The sequence below is a fragment of the Poecilia reticulata genome, linkage group LG2 (assembly GCF_000633615.1).
Source record: "Poecilia reticulata strain Guanapo linkage group LG2, Guppy_female_1.0+MT, whole genome shotgun sequence".
Classification (NCBI taxonomy): Eukaryota; Metazoa; Chordata; class Actinopteri; order Cyprinodontiformes; family Poeciliidae; genus Poecilia; species Poecilia reticulata.
This window is the reverse complement of record NC_024332.1, coordinates 23,854,787-23,880,473: the sequence shown is the minus strand read 5'-3', so window position 1 is coordinate 23,880,473 and position 25,687 is coordinate 23,854,787. Positions and strand designations below refer to the sequence as shown.

The 25,687-nt window shown below is 41.2% G+C and overlaps 1 protein-coding gene across 2 annotated transcripts in view; it reads right to left on the bottom strand.

Annotated features, from left to right (window-relative positions):
* The window catches only part of vwa8 (von Willebrand factor A domain containing 8), a 66,956-nt gene that overhangs the window by 1,219 nt on the left and 40,050 nt on the right, over window positions 1-25,687 (bottom strand). For both annotated transcript variants that reach the window (XM_008437498.2, XM_008437489.2), the window contains exons 30-44: window positions 24,587-24,706; window positions 24,373-24,437; window positions 23,748-23,873; window positions 23,558-23,667; window positions 23,329-23,480; window positions 22,864-23,068; window positions 22,694-22,775; window positions 21,607-21,811; window positions 13,412-13,520; window positions 13,117-13,273; window positions 7,254-7,362; window positions 4,712-4,837; window positions 4,149-4,307; window positions 1,810-1,908; window positions 888-1,126 (exon numbers count right to left, since the gene is read on the bottom strand). In XM_008437498.2, coding sequence (XP_008435720.1) covers window positions 888-1,126; window positions 1,810-1,908; window positions 4,149-4,307; window positions 4,712-4,837; window positions 7,254-7,362; window positions 13,117-13,273; window positions 13,412-13,520; window positions 21,607-21,811; window positions 22,694-22,775; window positions 22,864-23,068; window positions 23,329-23,480; window positions 23,558-23,667; window positions 23,748-23,873; window positions 24,373-24,437; window positions 24,587-24,706 — 2,063 coding nt within the window. The remainder of the gene's footprint in view (window positions 1-887; window positions 1,127-1,809; window positions 1,909-4,148; window positions 4,308-4,711; window positions 4,838-7,253; window positions 7,363-13,116; window positions 13,274-13,411; window positions 13,521-21,606; window positions 21,812-22,693; window positions 22,776-22,863; window positions 23,069-23,328; window positions 23,481-23,557; window positions 23,668-23,747; window positions 23,874-24,372; window positions 24,438-24,586; window positions 24,707-25,687) is intronic.

Sequence of the window (25,687 nt, the reverse complement as noted above, 5' to 3'; positions counted from 1 at the left end):
CATTTCCATTAGCAAATTACAGTCTGTGTCCCTCAAACACAGAAACTTAGCAACAAAACAACACAATGAGTAACGCTGGGAATAGATTCGTCCACCCAGGAAACGATCTACACTGAAAAAAATAACTCCTACCAAGTGTGTTTTGTTTAGTTTCTGGCTGAAAGATTTTTTTTTTTTTTTAAAAGACAAAACTAACCTATAAGTAAATTTTAAGCAACATATAGGAGCTTGTTTTAAATCAATAACTCCTTAATAGTGATGAAAAAGTCCAAGTTCAACTGGCAGATTATTTCACTTAAAACAAGAAATTTTTCTCATAATAACAATAATAAAAATGTAAACAAAAAACCTAAAAGGTAACACTTTATGTGAAGGGGTGTGCATAAGACTGACATGACAGTGTAATAAATGTGACATAACACCTGTTAAGAACATGAAAGTGTCATAAATGTTTATGACTGTTGTCACAAAGTGTCATTCGGTAAATCGTGACACTTTTAATGTAAAAGTTAGATTAAAAGTCCATTAAGACCAACTTTACTTTAATCGGTAAATATTGACACTATTAATGCAAAATTACAATTAAAAGTCCATTAAAAGTGTCATTATTTTAATGGATAACAGTCATAACTATTCAGGAAGACAGTCTAGAGCTGTTGGATAACCCAATGTTCATATTTCTGGACTGTGGGAGGAAACTGAAGCTCCATAAAATCCCAGGCAGGCAGAAGGAGAATAGAAACCACACTGATGTCATTCACTTCCATCAGAGAATTAAAAAAACCCCAAACCACCCTGAACACCTGCTGAGAAGTCAACTACAGACACGTGGCAAACCAAAACCCATTAAGACTGGAGAGTGAAGGTGCGCTCCACTTGACCCCCACCTTTCAGCCTGATCGCCGAGGGATCCGATGAAGATGGCGAAGGCGTTGACCTGCGGGTCGGAGGTCAACACCTGGGCGAAGCGCTCCGGCCGGATGCCATAGCGTTCCAGGTTGGCGTCGCTGAGCACCACCACGAAGTGCTCGTCCGCCTCCTCCTGCGCCAGCTCCTTGATGCTGGCTTTGGTGGCCTCCAGGGTGTAGTCGCCGCTCATGCAGAACTGGGCGTGGGCGTGCATGGTCTGAGCGCGGGGAAGGACATGTTCGCTCAGAAAACGCTTACCAGCTGCGGAACTGTCGGCACGGCTGCCATCTAACCGATCAGACCTCAATCTAAAGCAATCAAAGTCATTTTAGAAAGGCTCACAACGCATCGGTTGTTTGGTTGAAACGTTCTATAACTCTCCTCAAACTTTCTCAAAAAACTTAATTTAGAGAGTACCATGTATTTGTTTTTAGACGTCTTCTTATGCCGACAGTCTCACACAAATACATACTAATTTTTGAGGAAAATCTGTCAAAAACTAAATTACATCCGTTTGATGTAATTTAGCAATAAGCACATAAAAACGGATCTGATTTGTTTGGGAAGATAATATTTTACCACACAACTCTTATTTTAAAGGTTTTATTTACTCTGGGGTGCAGAGAGTCAAATAAAGCGCTATGCCGGACCGGATTGGGACTTTAAGCATTGAATTTGACGTGTGGTGTACAGCGTGGCTGCTTGGTTTTACACATGAAACATGTCGGATCATACCACAATGCTTTTAGGGATCTTAACCTTGCTTTAGAGGAAGAAATCCCTTAGATGGACCAATTTAGCAGCTGCTAGATTGACAAGTTTTTCAAACAAATCACTCCGACTGCCGACTCCGGCAGCTCACAGGTACTTCACACAGCTGAACTGATTTGGAGTGTGTACCTTGAGGACTTTCAGTCTCTGCTTGTCGTTCTTCGGCATTTTGTCCGCTGGGACCAGTTCGATGTCGTAGCCGTCGCCCGAGTGGCCCACTATGTCGTACTGAGTGGAGAAAACAGGGACTGTAAGGAAACTCTCTAAAGAGGATGATATCACAAAAACCTCGTCACAACACATTCTCAAATAGTTCATGTAAATCATGTGTGACGCTGCAGAAACATGACTTTGTAACTTTGGAAGAGTCGGGCTGAAACCAACCAGAGCATGTCAACGCCGCCAGGAGAGACTGTGCCTTTCACAAGCTGTGTTTCCGTTACAAACGTACGCAAAACTTTATTGGTATTCCACTAATGTGGATAAATTATAATTTTCCAATTGTGGTGTTTTCATTAAATAAGAAACACAATCAGAATCACACGAAAATAAGTTTGTGCGATAATTCATTAAAAAACATCATCCTCTTACAACTTCCTGTCGTCGTCTTCGTTGTTTCCGCCAGCGGTAACATCCGGTTGATGATCACGACTCGTGTGATGCAAAAAAAAAAAAAGTGTGTCCTTTGAAATTCTTTCAAAATATACAGTTTTTTCAAAACTAACAGGTTTCCATTAAGCTAATTTATTTTCGTAATTACAATTTGCACAATATTATGGTCAATGGAAATGAGGTCAATGACGATCAGCATGAAACTCGGAGGAGCTTATAGCTATTCCAGTGCCCAGGTATGACATAGATGCACCAGTTCTGTTGGAGTCAGTGGTGATCCTGTCGTTCGAAGCACCTGGCTCTCTCTAGAACCGATGATGATGTACATTTTTGGTCTTAAGCACCTTTTACAGAGGATTTCTCTGCTGTTCTATTTCTGGTTAGTGAGCAGAAATGAATTTAAAAATTCAAAGTGACAGACACTCACAGCTAATGGTGCATCACTGCTTCCCTAAACCATTACTGGCAGAATTTCCACCTCAGTCTGGAGGTGACATGACACGTAGGTGTGACTGCACTCCATCAAATGCAAGGAGTGTTATGCAAAAAGCACAGTCACACTGCCGTCTGATGTAAAACACTAAGGGGGTCAGGGTGTGTGCGCGCATGTGTGTGTGTGTGTGTGTGTGATCAGTTTTAGGCTGGGTTGAGTGCCACTAAGGGGCCAAGAAGTCTGCCTCCCTGCTGCTCTTTTTTGCAGACGCATCTCTGCATGTCTCCTCTCTGTCCTGTCTGTCGTCTCCTTCTCTTCAGTGACTCTACTTTCTAGGCTACAACACGCTTGACCCGGACAGAGAGGTAAGCGCTTCACGCAGTGATGCAGACAGTCTGAGGTAGCTGGATGAGCACAGACACATTACTGTGCTTTAGATAGCTTTTTCGTCAGCGAGGTCTTTTTCTGGTTTTCAGTGGGGAACACTTCTCTTCACCAGATCCTATTTGCTGCGGCGTACCCCAAGGGTCCAACTTCGGTCCTGTTTTGTTTGTGTCCTTTGGGATGCTTAGGAAATACAACATTTTCTGCTTCAAAAGGGAATGTATCAAAAGCAACACCCAGACTTCCAAGACATGACAGGACTTGATTAAATTCATTTTTCAATATCTCAACATATGTGGCAAGACAGCAAACAGTTTCCAATACAAATGTGCGCAAATCTTTGTCGATACTATGCCAACGTCAAAAAAAACACAACTTCACAATTTTGGTGTTTCCATTAAATAAAAAATTAAATCACATGTGAATAAGTTTGTTTATGTAATATGTCATTAAAAGTCATGGAAGTGGTGGATGTAAGCAGTTATGAAATATATTCATAACTCAGCACATCAGAGGAGCGACAAGCCCCGCCTTCTTGGGAGTGGCTACATGTGATGCGTTTTGGGGAAACTGTAGTCGTCCATTTTACAGAAGACAAAAGCAAACCATCATCCTCCTACCACTTCCTGACGCCTTCGATAGCAGTAACATCCAGCTGTTGATCACATGACTGGTGTGATGTGAAAGAAGCGTTTCAATGCAGCTGCAAAAACACCTCATCCTTTTTATCAAAAAAGCTTTTTCGAAATTGCCATTTCCATTAAGGACATTTATTTATGTAATTTCAGTTTGCAAAGTTTGCATTTTACAATTAATGGAAACACAGCAGGCGTGACAGATTGTCGATATAAATTTTCCACTGTTATGCTACTATAAAAATAACAAAATAAGCCCAAAATGAAAAATACGTAACCGCTTATAAAACGTTACGAAAAACTGCAGAGATGAATTCAGAGAAACTTGGAGACACTGCATCCGATAAGGAATGCAACACCCTTCTGTTTCACATTTCAGACTCCGTCTTGCTCAGTGTGGTCACCTTGAACTTGTGCTCGTAGCTCTCCAGGGCCTCCATCACCATGCACACGGCCTCCATGGAGCGCTCCAGGCGGCCGTCCACCCCGTTGAAGCGGTACATGCTGCCCGACACGTCGGCCAGAACCCGCAGACGCTTTGGCTTTTGCTGAGGACTGCCCGGCTGGAGGGACGGAGAAGGTCCAAAAACAATCAGAGACAACAGAACCACCTGGTGGAGCTTAAATAACACGCCGGCCTGGCTGCTGCTGATTTTGGAGCGGCTTTTCCTAAAATACCTGCCGACACGAGGCCAGAGATCTAAAACCTGGAGTAATTATTATAATGCAGGCGTTTTGGTTCAGGCCAAAAATATACAGCTGAATGAGAGACACACAAGAGTGGATACAACCTGAGAGCGAGCTTCAGTAGGAAAGCAGGGTGCAGCAAAAATCTCCCACACACACACGGCTAAACATAGCACTTAACGGTTAAGGGTTCAAATTATGTGTGTGATGAAAACAAAGAAAGTTAAAGTGTAAAAATATCTGCAGCTACAAACGCACACATGCACACGCACACACACACCTCTGGGTCCAGCTCTCCCCTCCGCTTATAGATGGTTTTCTCTCCGGTTAGACCGTCGATGATCTTAGCATCATCCAGTTCTCCCATAGCCTGGTTCTTCAGCCACTGCCGCTCCTTGCCTTTAGCCTGAAACACACACACAGAGACACACACACACACACACACACACACACCCCGAGACACACACACGCACACACAGACACACGCACCCACACGCACACACACGCACGCACGCGCGCACACGCACACACACACACACACACACACACAAAGCGCTCATCAGTAGTGACAAAATAAATCAGAACAAAAAACATTGCAGCATTTCAGAAAAGAGAACCAAAAGATAACTAACGGCTACAAAGGGCTACAACTTTTATAGAAGAGTCAGAATAAAGGAAAAAATATTTTTTTCTATTTGAAAAAAGATTGAAAGTCATGTATCCTTTCAGTTCCATCTTAGTTATGCGTTTGTTACATAAAATCCCAACAAAATCTGCCTAAGTTTGCATTTTTTAATTTAACAAAGTACCAAAAAGTTCACGTTGCATGAATCCTTTTTTGAAGCACTGAAGCATCAAACCTGAACCTTTTAGACACGTTAGTTCAGACACGTTATGACCAACTGAGTAAAGAGGATCCTAAAGAATCAAAGGAATGTTTGTCTCCAGCAAAACACACCGGGGCTGTTTTATGCATTTGTAGCTCCCTCTGAATTTCTTTACAGTCTTTGGGTTTTATGTCTGCAGAAGTTTGTTCTGGTACCTTAAAGGGGCAGTACTATCTGTTTAAAGTGCCATAGCACAGTCAAGTAACTAGGCAATCTTCACCTGATAAAAAAAATAAATGCTATATGTATATATAGTATATGAAATATTACTTTAAAAATGTTTGACTTTGAAATTGGGCCTCTGTCTCTTTAAGAAACTCCTGCTCTTTTGGAAGCTCCGCCTTCAGGAAGTCATCACAACATGGCTCCTCTATTAACCCTTTAACAATGTTTTTACCAGCGTTGCTCTGAGAAGTGTCTCGTATAATGAGCTCAGCTGAAGAAAGAATCAAATCAACACTCCAGGTTGTTTTTGATGAGGGAATAACATTATAATGAGATGTAAAACTCAAAACAGTCGATTTTACAAAACACTGCCCCTGTAAGAGCTAATGTTGTTTGCTTAATGCTACACTGTTTTTTAGTGCATTGGACATAGCCTATTCGGGAAACTGGAAGTCACATAATTAGCTCTTCCTGTTTAGCGGTGCGCTTCTACGGATCGTTCGCATCTTTTCTTTACAGCAGAGCACAGCCTCCAAGTTCCTAAAAATGTTTGTTTCACATATTAGAAGCATATAGTCTACAAGGTACAACTAATTTTATCAGAAAAAAGTGCCTGATGTTTTCAGTTGATAAAAATGTTGCTGTTAGCATATTTAGCATTTAAGCTAGCGGAAATGTGCGTTCAGCCTCCTGTTGTGCTGTATTTTTTTCTTTTGCAGCTTTACTCCAACCAGTTGGCATGTTGAATGAAGCCCAGTAACATCAACTATTAATGGTTCATCATTAGGAAGAGTTCTCCATTTGTCCAGCAACAGAGAACGAGGGCAGAGGACAGTTCACGGTTCTGAATACACAGAAAGTCTTCCCTCAGGTAAACGGCAACAACCCTCCATCATTTATTGGACATCCGCCAGCTGCAGTAAGCAGTAATTCATATTTGCATCTGTTTGTGCGTGGGAGTCCGTAAATCACTCCTTAGGTACGGCGCAACAAAGCACGACTTCATGGCGTCTTGTCTGCTGGTTTCGGGGGAATCGTCATCGTTTTTACAGTGAGAAGAATGAACTGAAGGGACACGGATAAACAATAAGCAGCATTCGTGGCTGTCGACACCTGGATGGAAAAAGCTGAACTCACGCACACAAACACCCACCACGACACATCCAAACACAGCTTCACACCTGGACCTGAGAATAATAGAGCAAACCTCGATGCCTCTGCTCTGTAATCACTGCAGCATCATTTTCCCCTCGTCATATGAACACACACACACACACACGCACGCACGCACGCACGCACGCACGCACGCACGCACGCACGCACGCACGCACGCACGCACGCACGCACACACACACAGAGGAGAAGCTCAGCCTGCTACGCCTAAACAAAAGGAGGAAAGTTCAACCCAAAACAATGAAACTGAGACTCTAACCCTGATTTTCTTCTTTGCTATCTTTCCCTTCGCTCTTTCGGTCACGTCAGCAAGACAAAAGAAAGCGTTCATGTTCACACCCCAGCTTTCTGACCCAATTGCAGGTTAAACAATGGTCGCCTCCCGGCTGTGTGTTGGAGGCTTTTGAACTTGGTTGTTGGCTCTGAATGCGACTGGGACTGGACAGAAAGGCCGGATCAAAGTCATCAGTGTTCTTCAAAGAATAATCAGGCCTGTTGCTGATAAACGGCTGCAGGAAAAGAGATTAGAGTCCAGAGACTGAAGGTGGTGAGCCGCCCAACACAGGGACTCACGTGCGCGAAGTGTCAGACGCTGACCTGTAAGCTGTCCAGGATGATGCGCAGGGACTGAACCTGCCTCCTCACTGCGCTGGAGAAGCCCTGGTAGGTAGAAGCGTCGTGTTCGCTCATATCGATCTCCTTCAACCTGAGACAGAGACAGGAGAGACGCAGTTCTGTCAGCACAGCCTGGAGGAACTGTTGGCCTTGTTGCCTTGCAGCAAGAAGGTCGTGGGTTTGAATCCCATGCAGGTTTGGGTTTTCTGCCTGACTCAGTGCAAAAGACAATTATCCTTGATAGGGCTGAAACGATGAATTCAAATGAATCGTGATGAATCCATCTCTGAAATAGTTAAACTACAAAATTAAAATTTGACCTAGTATTTTTGTGGTTGCAAATATCTCAATATACTTGAAATAAGACAAAACTGACATAGAAGAGACCTTAAAACAAGATGTCGGCGTTTGTTTTAACTAATTAATTCCTTAATATTGATGAAAAAATAGCTACATTGGCAGATTATTTCATTTACGAAATGAGAAAAAATCTCTTGTTCTAAGTGAATTTATCTGCCATAATGAAAATAACAATCTGTATAAAGGAATTATTGACTTTTTGTTTTTCATTTTTCAAGTGTACCGAGATATTTGCACTACAAACTAGATCAAAGGCTCTTGGCAATATTTTGTGTTTTTGCAGAGCGTCGATTAATTTAGCAATTGATTAATTGTTAACTGGAATACGCAGGTGTTTAGTTCTGTAGCTACTTGAATTGATCCCAGATTTCCAAATAATTAGACGAATCCCATTTAATTCCAGGTTTTTAATGTTTAAATGTTTTTTAAATGTTTAAAGAAATAATGTTTGAAAGATAACCATCAGCGTGCAAACACATTCTCACACCAGATCTCCTTTCAAAGACAATAAATGGATATGAACTCCCAGCAAACTTGGTGCATAAAAAAAAGGTATCTGAGGTTGCTATGGTAGAAAGGTTAAAGGTTAAGATAAGGAGCATGTGTTTGTGATCTGTTCAAAAAGCCCCACCTGTAAAGACCCTGGTGGTCTGTGCAGCCATCAGTCAGGTATCAGCCAACCGTACACACACCCCGCTAATGTAAAGGTGCTACCACCATGCTCCGACAGCGTGAAGTGTGCGTGTGTGTGTGCGCGCGTGCGAGATGAAACGACGGCAGGACGTGGGTGAAATCTCTCCCAGGTGTTTGAAACGCCTGGCGACAGCCAGACCGTGACCACCCCGGCGATGCGGAGGCTTGATTTTTTTATTTTATTTTTTTCAAAACGCCGGCAGGGATTGGAGGAAGGGTGGAGTCCCTCTGGCTTAATATGTCGCAGCTTGTAACGGATCTGTGTGTGAATGTGTAGACTGTGCTGGCATCAGCCATGCAATCAAAGGAGGTCACAGACACACACACACACACACACACACGCACACACACACACACACACACACACCCTCAGAAGAACTCACCTGTAGAGATAACCTGAACTAAACCAACGTTTATCCTCCACAGCATCATCGACAGCTGAGTTGGAGCTTCAATGGTATGGTTAAGTCAGGCTGGTGGTTTTCAGCAAATGGCCTTTTTTTGGCTCAACTGCAGTTAATGATTAAGTCATTACTAAATTAGTTGGCAATTATTTCAATAATAGTCAAACAAAAAGATGTTTCAATGTTTATGCATTTTGTGCAGGTTTCGCTGAGCTACTGCTCTGAATGTTTTTTCAGAAAATGGTCTCTTTTAGTTTCAACTGCAGTTAACGATTAATCGACTACTAAATTAGTTGGTGACTATTTCAATATTTGTCAAACACAAAAGTGTTCTAACATTTATATATTATGTACAGTTTTTGGTTTAATTGCTGTTCTGAATATGTTGTTCTTGTAGAAAATAGCCTCTTTTTGTCTTAACTCCAGTTAGCAATTAATCGATTAATAAATTCGTTGACAATTATTACAGTAACAGATTTACACGTTTAATCGTTTCAGCCCTACTGTTTAGTGGTTGTATTTGATTTTATTTGTGGACAATGGGCTAAACCTGAGTTATTGAAAATCAATGCCACACTTTTATTTGCAAAAAAGAAAGAAGGAAAAAAAACTGTTTCCATCCCAGTTAGCAACTAGATTTAATTTTAAGATAAAATCCTAATAAAACGCATTCAAGTTTGTGACTCAACTCTGTGCATCTTCCCTGCATCACATGCATTCTGAGGAATCAGCTGGGCTTCAGGTGTCTAGTTATTTCTGAGCTACACACACACAGATCCTTTGTCCGCTCCTCAACATCGACATCGCCTCATCTCAGCGCAGCGTGTCCCGGAGCCACTTCCTCCGCGCATTCCTGCGTGTGTCTGCGGACGCATGGCAGCGACGCGCAGGATCTTGGCTGGCGGGCCGGAGCCATTTCCTCTGAATTCCAGAACCTCGACGAAAACAGCCGAGAGCGCAGCAGAAACGGCCGGAGGGGAACTCGGCAGAGGCGCGCCGACATTTCACACACAGCGACCGCAAAAACATTGGGGCCGACACTCCCTCCAGCTGAACGCGCCGGACAAACAAGAAAATCTGTCTCTGTTTTACACGTTGTGAAACGTTTAACTGGAGAAGCAGAGCGCTTAAAGTACATTTTTGTTTTGTTTGCACTGCGGCTTTGGGGTCGGGGTTGGTCCCATAAAAAAGTTGAACATATTGCTTACTGTGGTTATCTTGGAACACGTTGTGTTAGAGATGCTTTGTTGTGTCAAACTGCATGAAAATTGTAAAACTGGTGAAACAGAAACACGTTTTTCTGCTAAACTTTAACTGGATTCCTTTTTTTCTTTTCAGTTTTACAGAAGAAAATATTTAACGTCACCAGGCAACAGAGAGTTTTGAGGCGTATTTAGAAATCATGAGACTCTTCAGATGAGAAACCAAACTTTACACAAAACATGCCAAAAGTTTTAGATTAGTAACTGTGAAAAGAAGCAGGTTTATGGTCTGATGAAATCCACTTTGAACCTTTGAGTCACGACTCCAACTGATAAATAACACTGCATGTCACCGAAACACTCAAGAGTGAAACATGATAGTGGCAGCATCATGCTCTGGGTTCACTTTTTTTTCAGAGGTTTTCTTTGAATGGAGTGAAATAATGTTTGAATATCATCCAGTTTTGATCCAAAACCTTCAGGTGCCCCAAATCATCCAAACATAATGTCTGAAATAATTCTTTAATATTAAGGAATCATTGATTTAAAACAAGCTCCTATTTCTTGCTGAAAAGTTTCTTGTATGTTAGTTTATGTTAGTATGTTGTTTTTGTCTTATTTCAAGTGGACTGAAATATTTACACTAGAAACTAGATCAATACACTTAGAAATATTTTGTGTTTTTGCAAAATTGTGCTGAAAGCAAATCAGTTTGGTTAACGTGATGAAACTGGAGGCAGTTTTGAGCTGCGACAAATGACTGTGTCTTACTGCTTATTGACTTGTTTCTGCATCTGTCGACTGAAAGGAGGGTGAGGATTCCTGCAGTCTCACTGAATCGCTGAGCAGAGCAAGATGTGCTAAACGTGACGCAGTAATGAAATTCCTGTCCGTGGTTCAGGCTGGTCATACAGACTGGGAAAGCTCAGCACAAAGGAAACGATGGTTGAGACTGGACTACATTGGATAAATGATGTGTTGAATGTTTATCTCTCGTTTCCCATCTCAGGTAACAGAACAGGACATTCCCATAACAGCATCTTTCCAACACGATTAAAGTTTGAAGTATTTTGTAAAAATCTACTTTTCTGAGCTTTAGATCATGTTATAATGTTAGTTCCTCATCAAAAACATTCTTAAAGTGTTGCCTTGATTCGTTCATGCTTGTTTGAAATATTCTTTAATCTACCCGTGGCAACCACTAAATGCTTGCTTTCACAAAGCTCCTCCTTTAAGCTGCAGCCTCCAAACTTCCAAGCTTCCACCTGACAGAGCTGCCCTTCCCCTCTCAGCTCCTTCAGACTAGCCAGCAGCAATTAGCAAACACATGGTGGAAGTGAGCATCTGCTGAGCTCATTATAGGAGCTACTTCTCAGTGAAATGTTGGTAAAAACATTGTTAAAGCGTTAATAGAGGAGCCATGTTGTGATGACTCCCTGAAGGAGGAGTTTCAGTAAGAGCAGGAGCTTCTTAAAGAGACAGAGGCCCAAAATCAGGGATTTAAATTTGGAGGTTCAATTTCTTTTGAGTCATATGTATCACATTTTTATAACAACTGACGATAACGTAGTTATTTGTTGTGCTATAAAATGGCTCTATGTGCCTGGAAATGTCATCATACCGCCCCTTTAAGGTTAAAGTTTGAACAGCTAGTTACAGATTCTGGCCTGTTTAGTTTTCACAAATAATACGTAAGAATGTTGGCCAAAAACATCTCTTCAGGAATACCTCTCTGTTTCCACTACTGTATGTCAAAGACTTTCTGGATGGCTCACAGTTTAATCAGCAATAAGAGAGAGAGAAAAATACAAGCTCAATAATAAAAAATATTGTGAGACATCAGGTAAAGATGTTCTGAAAACCCTTCCAGTCACTGACTGGAAGAGAAAAAAAACACAGCAGCCAGTTATTGGACCGTTTCTGCTTGGGAACATTCAAAGTGAGTGATATCAGAATCCGCATGTTAGCACAAGATCTGCTCTGAGCTCAGTGGGACGTTGATAGACAGACAGGCGGTAAATGTAGAGGGGGAGGAATCTGGAAAAATGAAGCTAGTGACAAGAAGAGATAAAAAGAAGAAGGAGGGAAAAAAAGAGACAGAGAGGTCGTCCTCTTCATGTGAAAGCAGCCAGTGTGTTTGGAGGGCCATGCAGGAAAAGAGGGAGAGGAAGGGGGGATGTTTGGAGCGAGGGTGAACAGAGACGGCCTTCATGGTTCAGCTGGTGAGACGGCAGCCCTCTGCTCCAGACTGAATGTATGGGCTCACACACACACACACGCACACACACACACACACACACACACGTCTCCCAGTGGGATCACCCCTGTCAGACCTGGAGCTCCTCCACTCAGAACCTCCAGAACCGACACCTGCTCCACATTTAACCACTGAGGGACGGGTCCAGGGTGGAGACAGAGAAACCCACCGCAAACAACTTTTAGAAGTTTTTTTTCTTTCTCAAGTTTAATTCAGTAATTATTACATAAATTTAGCATAAATGCTGCCTCATATGTTCTGATTTTAGACATCCAGGAGCTCTGAGAAGGTTTCTTTGCAGGAGTTTGCTTCTGCTCACAAACTTGTCCATTTTGCAATAGCTATCTGTGCTAGCCATGCTAGTTATGCTAGCATGAGGAGCAAAGCAGCTTGTAAATTTAACCATCATCCAATCAGAAAGATGAGCATGATAAATAACGTTTCAATATTATTGAAGTCAGATTCCATAGCAGTGATTGAAAAAATAATTTTATCATTTTGAAAGAAAATTATAATTAAATAAATTGTGGTTTAAACATTTATCGCAGTCAATATTTTAATTTTTGCTTTCTTTTTTCCCTTCAACTTCTCTCCAGATTTTCGAAGGCCCATTCCTGCAGTGAAACGGTTTAGATGGAAGCCTGTTTAAGTGTTATAGTCGGCCTAGTCAAAGTCCAGATCAAAATGAAATTGAGAATATCTGGCGACGTCTGAAAATTGACATTCAAAAACGTTCTCCTTCTGTTAAAAAATTAATCCTTTTTTTTTCCCCCATTCTGCAATTGTGCACTATTTCAACAAAACACATCAAACTTTGTGGTTCTATTGAGACAAAATCTGAAAAATGCAAAATACTGAACGAGTTTATGATGCAAAATGGACTAAAACCCATATAAGCATGAAACGGATGCAGACTTCCTGTGTCCTACCGTTCCTTGAAGGCCTTCTCGGCCATCTCGCGGGCGGCTCTGCGGACCTCCTCTGGAACAGCGTCCTTCTCGGCCTGGGACACCTGGTACACTTTGTGTCCAGCATCTAAGCGGTAAGGCCCGCCTTTACCTCCCAGCCCTGCAGTGTCTCTGCCACCTGAGGGGAAGAAAAAGAAAAAAGAAAACATCTTTACTGGACACAGTTTGTGTTGCATCCAGTATTGAAAAAAGGGAAAACATTGGGAGTAAGATGGAGTTTGAACACGTTGGACGTATAGTTAGGAAGACTCGTTACCGGTGCCTCCGGCCCACTGGTTTCCCCCAACGTGAGGGGCGTTGCTGGCGTCTATCTTGCCGTGTTTTGGTGCAGAAACGTCCAAACCGCTGTCCCTCTGAATCGTGATCTGAAACAAAAACGAAACTAGATTTTTCTCCCACTGGATGAAATACTTGCAAAGCCAAGAATAAACAAAAATCGCCCCAGATGGCTTTCGAACTGAATTTAACGAGGGACAAATAATCGAGCCTTTTACTTTTCCGAGCTCACACAATCACGCTGCACTCTTCACCTCCCCAGATGACATGTAATCGACCACACGGTGAACGCCGCTCTGAGGTCTGGGCAGGGAAGACGCAGCAGGCTCTGTCTCTTTCTCTGCAGGAGACCATTGGAGGGGAAAAGTGGATCCACACGGAGCTTAACAATACATTTTTTTTGGTCGATTTCTCCATCAGATCCCAAGTCAGCATTCTGGCTCAAACTGCGCGCCGAGGCAGCCAGACTCTGAGGGTCGCCTGCGGTTCAGCTGCGTTCTTACAAACGGAAGGAACCTTTAAAGGACGGAGTTGTTCTGAAAATGTCGACGGTTCTGACCCGGATGTTTCTATCCATTGGCTGCCTTTCTATTAGAACCGTGTGCAAAACTTTGTCAATATTCCACTAATGTCGAAAAAAACAACAACACAGTTTTGCAACTTCCGTTAAACAAGAAGCTAAACTAATATCATGTGTGGATAAGATTGTTCCTGTGCGAAGTCGTTAAAAAACATGCTGCGGCGTCATCCTCCTACCACTTCCTGTTGTCTTATTCGTCTTTTCTGCCAGTAGTAACATCCAGTTGTTGATCATGTGACATGTCTGATGTGAAAGAAGCGCTTCCATTGCAGTTTTGTGAAATACATACATTTCAATGTGGCTGAAAGAGTTTTCTTGAAATTGGCTTTTTTTTCCATCAAGCAAAATTATTTCCAAAATGTAAATGTTATGACTAATGGAAACGCAGCTACTGATTCTTTAGTTTTTATTCATGTATGAGGAAACACACAGAGCCTGCGTTTCTATTGGCCATAAAATTGCACAAATTGGAATTACGAAAATAAATTTGCTTAAAGGAAACATGGAAATTTTGGAAAAAAAAAAAACTCCAGTTTTTCGATAAAAAAATTTGCGCTTAGATGAGATGGTCTATTAGCCATATCAATAATTGTATATTTTGCAAAACTGGAAAAGAAACACTTTTTATTTGCATCACACGGGCAGCCGGATGCTGCCACAAGCAGAAAAGACGAAGACAGGATGACAGCGCAGCGTGTTTTTTAACGACCAGTTCCTGAGTTTTTTTAAACAATTTAATGAGTTTTAATGAGGTTATTTGTCATACATTTTTGGAAATAATTTGTCATGGTCTTTTTATCGTGTGAACAAACTGTGTGATTTTAACTGTTTCTTATTTGACGGAAACGCCGCAATTGTGTTCTTTTGACATTAGCGGTACATCGGTAAAGTTGTGCACATTTGTAATGGAAACCCAGTGAAATTGATCCAGATTTTATCCAGCAGCAGTTCAGCCTCGGGCTGATGCCCAGAGAAGCTCAGAGCTCCGATCCAATGCTGCCGAGTCAGCAGGGATCGCCATAATTAGCTTAGATTAGAGGAGTCAGCCTGATGCTCGTAGTCTCATCTCAGATTAGGACAAGTTAAGGGCTAACTTGAACTGAACGACACTGACAAAGGCTTTTACTGATTAACGAAGAAAGGTTTTTGGCTACATCTGTCAGAGTGTCTGAGCAAAAGATGTTTTTGGAGAAACACTAATTCGATGTGTTATAAAAAAGTCTCCTCCATTCTATTTTAAAAAGCAAATCATTTCAGACTGACCCTTAGTGCCAACACTAACAAGTATGAAAAACTGAAGAGAGAGTCGCAAGAACACATTTTTATTTTTTCTGAAACTAAAAATCTGATGAAATGCGACATAACCGTTAGCAGACGATTTGAAAACAATCGGATTCGAACGCGGTGGCGTCTTCCCTCTCTCACAATCCACTTTCCTGTCAGTCTACTGTGAAGTAAAAGCCACTAAAGCCAAAAAAAAAAAAAGTTTTTTTTTTTTTTTTTGGGAGGGGGTGGGGGGTGAAAAGATTGGAGATGGGCTGTTCAGACTGCGATGACAAACCCAAATGGATGTAACATTAGGGCCAAAAAAGCGGATTTGTGTCGCTTTCGCCCGCCGTGTGAACGTAGCCATCGATAAGTTGTGATTTAAACAAAACAAACTGCAACGTACTTTTATTGTTTTTTTGTTGCATCAAGAAAAATCCTTCCATCTGTTCTGGAATTGGCATTTGATAGTAAAGTAGCAGCACTCGGCTTCCTGGCTCTTGACTTTGTGCTTGGAAAAGAAAAACTTTTACTTCTTGCTCTTAAAAGCACCAGCAGAACATGGACTTGTTTCTGGGTAGCAACAGTGCCCTCCATAGCTCCAGTATTAGTAACAATCAACAGGAAGTGAGTGTGCAGGCAGATGAATCTCAGTAACCAGAGAGAAGTTGGTTTCATAGCTCTGCGGTTAGGTACAGAGTCAGGGGTCTGAGCCTCTGGCATCAACGTGCTTTAAATGCTCGGCTGCTCCGGGTTCACATGTTCTGAACGAGTCTTTGTGAATGTGGTGTGAGCCGCCTGCCCCAACCCAGGCCAAAAATAGAACCACCACAGTCAGGTCCAGCACCGGCCGGTTCCTGAAGCCCCTTCGTCCCTAAAAATCCATCAATCACAGGAGGGGGACTGAGCCAGCAGGATTTCCTCTACGTCATCTTGTTCCAGTAATCCACACTTGTCATCATGTTTTACATAGATCATGCTGTCTGACAGAACAACACGCGACTGTTTCATGAAGCTGGCAGTGGATTCCATTCTGGGCTCGTCAAAGAAAGGAGGCGATGAATAGCTGATGACTCCTGGGTTATAAAAACAACGAGTGATGCTTTAGAACGAGTCCTTTTAGAGGCGCCACGATCACTTCAAGTGTGGATGCAAGACTAAAGCACCAAGACTTCAGGGTGGTGAGAGACGATGTCTGTACTGGAATGCCAATATACAGATCTGAAAAGTAGGACCAAGTTCTAACAATTATGGGTGTCAAAAGCATGGACACAACTGTTTTAAAAGTTTACCTTTGTCATCAAGTTCTTTTTGTATCGTGCTATTCTAATTTAGCTGCAAAAATCACTATCACTTGATCAGTGTCTTACATAATGTGATGTCACTACATCAACCAAAGATCTGAAGATTCAGTTTCACAGTTTTTATTTGCGTCAACTGAAAACATGTAACTGCTGGGTGGCGACCAAAGTTTCAGGTTGGTTCCTACAGACAACACGAGATCTTTTCCCACAAGGCTTTGGGAGACTTTGGCCAATGTTGGATGTTTTAAAGAAATGCTTCTGTGTTTCAGCCTGACTCCTAAGCCCAGAAATATGTGGAATCAGCAGAGTTGTGTCAAACAGAATACAACTTGTACTTGAAGGAAGTCTTACAAACTAGGGTTAACATCGGATTGGCCAGCATCCACGACCAATTCCTGAGTTTTTTTTAAACAATTTAATGAGTTTTAATGAGGTTATTTGTCATACATTTTTGGAAATAATTTGTCATGGTCTTAATTTTGAAGTTTCAAAAACATAATTCTAACAGGGGTGTGAATGATGTGGTGTTATTGCATAATCATGTCTATGTATTGAGCAGAAAGTATTGAGTTATAAAGACAATTTATCCTACACCTTAAATATTTTCTTCAGAAATTTTTTTTTGAAAATGTTACACATTTCCTTTATTCTCTATTCATGCTTAATTTGTCTCTTTATTCTCTTGGTGTTATGGGAGTTTCTTCATTTATCAGGATGTGAAATTAAGATCCATATTTTTATTTTAATAAGAAAATAACATTTCCATAAAATTAATTATTGTTTCAAAATGGAAAAGTGATAAACAATATTTAAGTGTGCAATATCTTTTTACATGACTGTTAAATGAATCTTTTTGGTTATGATTACTGTTCTAATTACAGCCTAATGTGTCAATTATGATACAAAACAGTTAAGAAAACAAGGTGATATTTATAATAGTACAGTCTTATTGAATGACATAAACTAAACTGTCATCAATCAGGCTGTTGATAAAGGATCCATCTGTAAATAAAAGGCTAACGTTGACAGCTAGCACAAAGAAAGAAAAGTAAATCCGAATTAGAAAGGCGAATGGATCTTGGATGTGTGGTGCTGAGAGGAAACTCTCCGTTTTATGACTGTGGGAATCAATGTCAGATTCCTCCCTCACATCTTTCTTTCCTTCAAACACTGAGGCTCCCTCTCTCTCATCTCAGGTCCACGCCTGGTCTTGTAGGATTAATAGCCTCATAAATTTCTGATTCTGTCTTTCGACGCCTAAAGACAGAGAGCCATTTTGTTTGTGTGTCTGTGGGTGTGTATGCAACCAAGCACATATTAGTTCACTCCTGAGTGCTTTATGTGACTATATTTATATATGGCTCAGTGTGTGTGTTAGCATAAAGGCATGTCGCTACGTGAATGTCTGAACATGTAGCAGTGGGCTAAACGTATAGCAGGGTGTGATCCAGACAGAGACCATGCTTGTAAAATTGTACTACAAGATGTTTTTCTATCAGAAGCTCAAAGAAGAAAACAATCTTTAGTAAAACTTTGTCTTAAAGTCGCTTGACTTTAATCACACAGAGCATTGCATAGCAGTACTAGTTTCCAACTGTAGTTTGACCTTAACATGACTAAACATTTACAGGAGGAGGGATTTATTTCACCTTACAGCCCAGTAGAACTACGACTACAACTACTAAAAACTAAACCAAACCATTTTTAACTAATGATAGCTAATAAACTTATTAAAACTGATTCAAACAAAAAGTCACAACAAAAAAAAAACCCCAAACTATAATGAAAAACAAAAAACTATTATAACACTGGTACCAACTCAGTGTGGGTTGACTTGGCTCTACTCAGTTATAAGGGTTACTTGTTTTCCACCAGTAACGATTAAGTGTTGTTTTTTTGTCATCTTATTGCAACTGTACTAATCTATTTGCACTAGAAAATAGTGAAAAATACTTTGCGAGATTTGGGTTTTTGCAGTGTATATGGAATAGTGGGACGTTATTCCATATACACTGGAATACGTTATTCCATATAACGTATATTCCATACGTTATAAAAAACAGCCACAAAAAACAGTGGCCACAAAAAACAGCCACAAAAAACAGCATTTGAATGTACAAATGAGTCCAGTCAGCAATACTGCAGGCAAGGTATCAAGGCATGAATGTAAGTAACAGTTTTATTGTTTTTAATGTTTCAGATGTTGAGATTAAAACTATTCAGTCCAGCAGGCAAAGATGTTACTAATGTCTCAACTACATGAAGGTGTTGCAGTTTGCTTTTGAAAACAAAAACAAAATCATAAAAACAATGTAGAATGACCAGAAATGTCACAGGAATCTGATCACTCATGTTCCTTCAAATGGCTGTATTATGTGTTTTCCAGGGATGTAGTGCCATTTTATAACTAAAAAATGTAACTGTGTTCCCTTTGGTTGTTATAAAAATGCTCAATGACTTAAAAGAAATTTGACGTTTTGACTTAACGCCTTGAAATTGGGGCTCTGTCTCTTTAAGAAGCTCCTGCTCTTTCTGAAACTCCTCCTCCAGGAAGTCATCACAACACGGCTCCTCTATAAACCCTTTGACAACGTTTTTACCAGCGTTTCACTGAGAATTAGCTACGATAATGAGCTCAGCAGATGTGCAATTATGTCAGGTGTTTGCAAATTGCTGCTGGCTAGTCTGAAGGAGTTGAGTGGAGGGAGTTGTGGGGTAGTTGAGCTCTGAAATATAGAAGCTTGAAAAGCTCCTCCTTGAAAAGTCCAAGGAGGATCTCCATCCTCGAAGGCAGGGCTAGGTCCACCCAGGTATTTTGAATAGTTGGTTGGTTGCCATGGGAGATTAAAGGATTTCCAAAAATGAAATGAATGAAAAAATGCTCTAGTTATGTTTTTGGTGAGGAAACAACATTATAAAATTATGCAAAGCAAGAGAAAAAGTGGATTTTCCGTAATACTGCCCCTTTAAGGCATGCCAAACAAGTTGCTAAGTTGAAGTTGCTTAAATGTTTTTGAAAAAGATTATTAAATAAAAGGGTACAGATGGAGTGTCTCATTTAAGATTACCAATTGAAATAACTACAACTGGTGTGCAATTCTGCAGGTTTTTACATAGACTGAAAAATATTCACACTGAAAGAAAATGTGCAACCCAAAGACCATTTTACTCATCATTCAGACTCTTACTTTGAGTCAGTATTCTTTAATACTGACTCACATCTGCACATCTGCATTCAAATGTATTATCTGTACTGCCAATATCTCCAGAGAAACCCTTTGGAAAATGTTTAAAAATACAAAAACGAGTGAATCAAATATCAGAGAGATTAGAAGCGGAGATACTGTAGCTACTTTCCGTGAGAGATGCCGATTACACATTGGTCTGCCCATATTTGAAGAAGGCGCTGAGGCCTGCAGGATCCAGCATGTGTATGCACGATAACCTGCTTTAGTACGGGACAGTAGTCAGGGAAGGAAAATGGTGGCGTGTGGCCAACGACACCAGCAAAAAGCAAAAAGAAAGCACTGAAATAGAGGCAGAAAAAATAACACAAACATATTGTACAGTTAATTGGCAGGCTGACTGGATGGCTTGTTTTGACTGTCATTACGCAAAGCTGGAAGCCTGCAGGGAACCACAAGTAAATACATGAACTGTGTGCAGATATGATGGCTGTCTCTAATGTTCTGATGTTCATGGATCACTGTGAATGGACAAGAATGTGTTTGCAGATCAACTGTGTTTCAGCAGAAGCTTTTCGATTGTGATAATATGGAAGAAAAAAACTTGTTTAATGAAATAAAAAGTCATATTTTTACTCTAATATTTACTTTGGTGAATTAAAGTCATTGTAAATAGAAAACAAAAAGAAATTTTGAGATTAATCTGAGATTTTCTAAAAAAAAAAATATGTGGAAATTTCTGAGTTCATAAAATCAAAAATATTCTAGAAAAAAAACTCAGAAATTTAGATTAATCTCAGAAATAAAAAAACAAAACTCCAAAAGTAAAAAAAAAAAAGAAAATGCAATGAATTAAAAATAAAAAACAGAAAATTTGAGATTGATCTCTAAAATTCTCTACAAAAAAAGGAAATTGAGTTTCCACTTTTCAATTTAAGTTTTTCCAGGCAATTTCTGAGTTTTTTTTGGCAGAAATGTACTAATTTGTTTCTTTCCATCTACAAAGACAGATATGCACGTGCTAGAAAAGAAGCTCCGTTTCTCTTCTCCCTCCTTCAGGAGGAAAAACGCCTGACTGCAGACTGTTGCGATGACCTAAAACAAGGCCTGTGGTAAATATTGCACAAATTCTGTGTGCAAACGGGTCATCTTGAACAGACTTGACTTAAGCAAACAGCTCTGCAAACAGACGGAGAATGTTTGAGGTGTATAGTACAGTGGAAGCTCTGTTGATGCAGAAAGCAAACGCTAACACAGGCAGAGTGCGACCTGCAGCTGACTGCAGAGGAATCCCGACCAGCAGGAGGCCCAGGTGTTCAGCTGCAGCACAACATTTCTATTAAGGACTATAATTTGCGTTCAAGGCGGTTTTTAAAGATTTTTCTTGGACACTGACTGTTGGGAACAATGGAACAAATGCTTGATCCGTTAATTGAATCCTTTCAAACCGTGTTTGCCCTTTTATTTCCCCCTCTTTCTTTCACGAGACTGAGATCTGCAGATACACTATCAGGACTCATCTGTCTGCGTCTGCATGTGGGCTCCTCAACAATGCCGTCTCAGTGCAAAAAGGTCAAACCGTTCTGACCTGTTGCGTCAAAATGACAATGACCCGTCTTTCAGCCCATACCAGGAAAAAAAAAAAGCCAGTTTGTGAATTTTGGACTTGGAAAGCATTCCACTGCTTATTAAATCAGGAATGTACAGTTGAATAAAAATGATCCTGCAAGAGCAAGAAAAGATCCTGAATGGGAGAGAGACGTCAAGATGAGATTATAGCAGCACAGTGCCGCCCCTCGGTGGTGCTGAGAGGTACTGCACCCTCCATCTGGTCTCCTACCTGAACAGGTCTGCCATCCTCTGAGCCGATCATGTTCCTCCACTCCATTAGAGAGCGCTGCAGGGCGTCCAGGCCTGTTTCCCACAGCCGGACGTAGCCCCCCATATCCACAGTGACCACGCCTCCAGAGCCCAGAGCGGCCAGCAGCACGTCGCAGTCCGAGACCTTCGACAACCAGTTGGTGTACGGCGACACGCTCATCGACCTGCCAGTCACAAGACAGGGCTTTCCTCAAGATGTCAGAATGTATGGAATAGATCTGTTCGAAAACTATCACGAGAAACATTTGATTGGATTTATGTAACTTACACACTGCAAAAACGCAAAACCTCACCAAGTAAATTTGGTCTGGTTTTAAAATATCTCAGTAGACTCGAAATAAGACAAAACTAACTTATATGATTCAGAAAGAATAGGAGCATGTTTAAGTCAATATTCCCTTGACTTAAAAAAAAGGAAAAAAGAATTAGTCCCAAATTATTTAATTTAAATTCCCATGTAATAAGTAAAATAATCTGCCAGTGGAACTAGTGCTTCTTCATCAATATTAAGGAATTCAACAAGCTCCTGTATTTTGTAAGTTAGTTTTGTAAGATATTTGTACTAGAACTAGACCAAAATTACTTTGTAAAGTTTTGTTTTTTTGCAGTGCATTGTGTAACACACTGTCTACTAGACAGGGGTCATGTAGCAGTAGTCTTCCCCATGATTGTATATGTTATTATCAAACTTTATTTAAAAAAAATCTTTTTTTAAATTTCCTGTTATATTGTGATTTTCTGATTGAATTCTGACTGAATTTTAGGTTTCCATTAGTTGTGTGCTGTAATAATCCCAACAAACAGAACTAAAGGCTAGAAATGCATCCATGTATTCATTTATATGTGGGTTTCAGTTTTTTAATTGAATTACTTCTTGATAATTTAATGGATGTACTAGTAAACAGCTCTGGAGGTTCTCCTCCTCCATGTAATCATGCTTTTCCCCCACAAGGTGGCAGCAGAAGATGTAGAACTAGGATTCTATATTTTTTTAAAATTACAACAACAACAAATAAACCCACAACCTCCATCTATGCTGATTTTACCTTGGAACTGGAATGTATTTGAGCTTCTTGGAGGTCAGGTCGGTCACTTCCAGGTATGCTGCTGCCATTGGAGGAGTCACGTCTGCAATACGGAGGAAGCAAGTGTTCACAAACTCCGACATTCTCAGAAGGCATTCGCTCACTATCGCCCATACGATGTGAACTGTGACCTTTAGGGTAGATGTCCCTCAGGGGCACCTTGGTGGGTGGGATGGCTCGGACCACCTGATTGGCTGAGAGCAGACTGACACAGTTCTCCCGTTTGACTGAGCCGCTCCGCAGCGCACCCCTGAAGAACGCATGAGAGCCGCTTTCACTGCTTTTCATGGCCGACAGGTCAACTGGCCTCTTAAAGCTGTACACCTCATTAGGGGACTGGAAAAAAAATACAATGGTTAATAAAAAAACTAGACTTTGGTTGAGTAGAAGAAATTAACTGCTTAGGCACAGTTTCAAGAAAGGAGGGGCAGCATTGAGACAGTTTTAGGTAAAATAAAGAAGAACTAACCTAATTTAGACAAAAATGTCAAAATTTGCACAGAAAAAGAAAGATGGAACTCTAAATAATCTATTTAGACAGTTTATCGTGGAAAAAAGAAGAGCTGATTTGGGGGTTAGTTACTTTAATGTCTCACCATGAGGTCTGGGAAGCCCACGATGATCTGAGCAAAGCAGCTGGTGTCAGCCAGCACCCGGTTTGGGGAAACAATCTTCTGCTCCAAGGCGGCACTGAGGTTCTCATTGGGCAGCTGCTCATTAGACAGCATCTGGGGTACTACAACCTCGGCTGCCAGGGGAAAAAATGGAAAACAAACATGAAGGGAGAGTAATAATCAACATATTCTTACTTTGTGTGTCCCATACCTGAAGCAGCTCCATGACCAGAGCTGGCCGGGTCCTCACCGATGCTGTGAAGCTGACACACTCCAGAGTCTTCAGCTGTCATGTGCATGGGCTTGGTCAGCAGGAACTTCCTGAAGTTGTGCAGAAAAAAAAAGCCATTTGGAGTTTGCTCCTGAAGAACCTGAGAAGAGATTTAAAATGGTTCCCTTACTTGTTGGTGTTGCTCTCCAGCAGAAGCCACCGGTCCTCTGCGACCAGGAACACTGACTTCAAGTTGATTGGGAGCGAGATGGAATGAATCCGGCCCTCCAGCACGTCCAGCACCTCCAGCTGGTTTCTGCATGAGCGAACGCCAGGGAGCCATCAAAGGGGCGCCATCATTTATTTTTCAGGAACACTGTCCTACTTCAATCAAATGCAACTTAAACAACTTTGCATTTTAAAGCCTTGAAATTGAGCCTCTGTTTCTTTAAGAAGCTCCTGCTCTTTCTGAAACTCTGTCTTCAGGAAGTCACCGTAACAACATTTCTCCATTGAGCCTTTAACAACGTTTTTAGGAACGTTTCACTGTTTGCTAATTGCTGCTGGCTAGTCTGAAGGAGCTAAGTGGAAAAGCAGCGGTTCGTGAGAGCATTGGTTGCCATGGGAGATTAAAGTATTTCTCAAACATGGACGAAAGAATGAAAGAAACACTCCTGGAATGTTTTTGATCAGGAAATAACATTAGAACATAAAATAAAAAGCTTAAAAAAGTTCATTTTCCATAACATAGCCCCTTTTAGATCAAGATTTTCAGCAGTGTTTTGGACAGTTTAGCTTGGATCTGAGCGTCTTACCCATCCTCCTTATAAAAGAGAAGCCAGTTTTTCTTGGAAAAGTCACGACACATCTTATGGCCTCCCTGCAAACAAACAGTCATGTAGAAAGTACAACCTCAGCGAACAGAATGCCAAACTCTTTTTATTATCGTGAATGAACAGAGGAGATGCTCCCTGAGAGCTTGGGAGCCCAACATTCACATCTCTCTCTGCAGACTGTGAAACCTCTGACCTGTTGCTCTTTGCTGCTCCACCAGTTGGAGGCTCTGAAGGGAGTCTGGTCCCCTTCTGGAGACAGCATGAGCCTCCGCACGGCCCCCGTCACCAGGTCCAAATGGAGCACTGTGTTACTCTGGCACAGGGACAGACGGGTCGGACAGAGACACACATGAATGAGATGCAGGTGATCGGTTTGTGTGATCGGCAACAAGAGACCGTGATCGGCGATCACCGATCATACACTTCTTCACGAAAATTGGCCGATTATGATCGGCACATCTCTATTATTTACCCAAAATACTCAATTCTTTGCATATATTTCAGCATTCTGCTGGATGCTTAGATGAGAGTGTGTTTGGTTGGTTCAGACTATTTTTTTTTTTTTTTGCAATCATATGGACAGGATGTGATTTGGATGGAACATGCAGTGCAGCATCCAAATTCTGTGTTCACATATCTGCAGAGAACTGGCTCGGCTCAGGAGGTGAGGTGGGCCGGGCCGCACACAACTGGGACTCCAGTGGGAGGAACACTTTGGTTTGTCAGACCAGGATTTTTATTTTTATCTGAGACAAATCGGCAGCTTTGATCTGCAAAGGATTAAGGATGCAAGAAATGAATGCTGTGCTTTTGCATTTTAGGGAAAAAAATGTTTGTTTTCTTGTTCAAAAAATGATCTGAATTGTTCGTTTAGGCATTTCGAACATTGTGTAAAAAAAGAATTAAGTTGTAAATGAAAAATCTGCAGACTGTGCCATTTTCCTTGTCCAGTTAATCGTCCAAATAATCGATAGAATAATCAATTACTAAAATAAGAATTAGTTGCAGTCCATGAGCAAATGTAAGACGGCGTATTAGGGCCATTTTAGATAGAAAAGAAAGGAGTACATTCCTGTCATGTTTCTGGCCTGTCTGCCTGCTATGCTCTTCTCCTCATTACTCCTCATCAAGCTCATCTGGCTCACCTGCATTCTGCTGCGCTGGAGCACAATCAGGCTCATGTCCTCCACCTGCTCACCAACTGTTATATTCAGCTCTCAGGCAGGCAGACAGTGCCAGATTTTTGAAAGCCTTAGAGTGAGTAGACATCCAGCATTCCTTCCTGACCTGACCA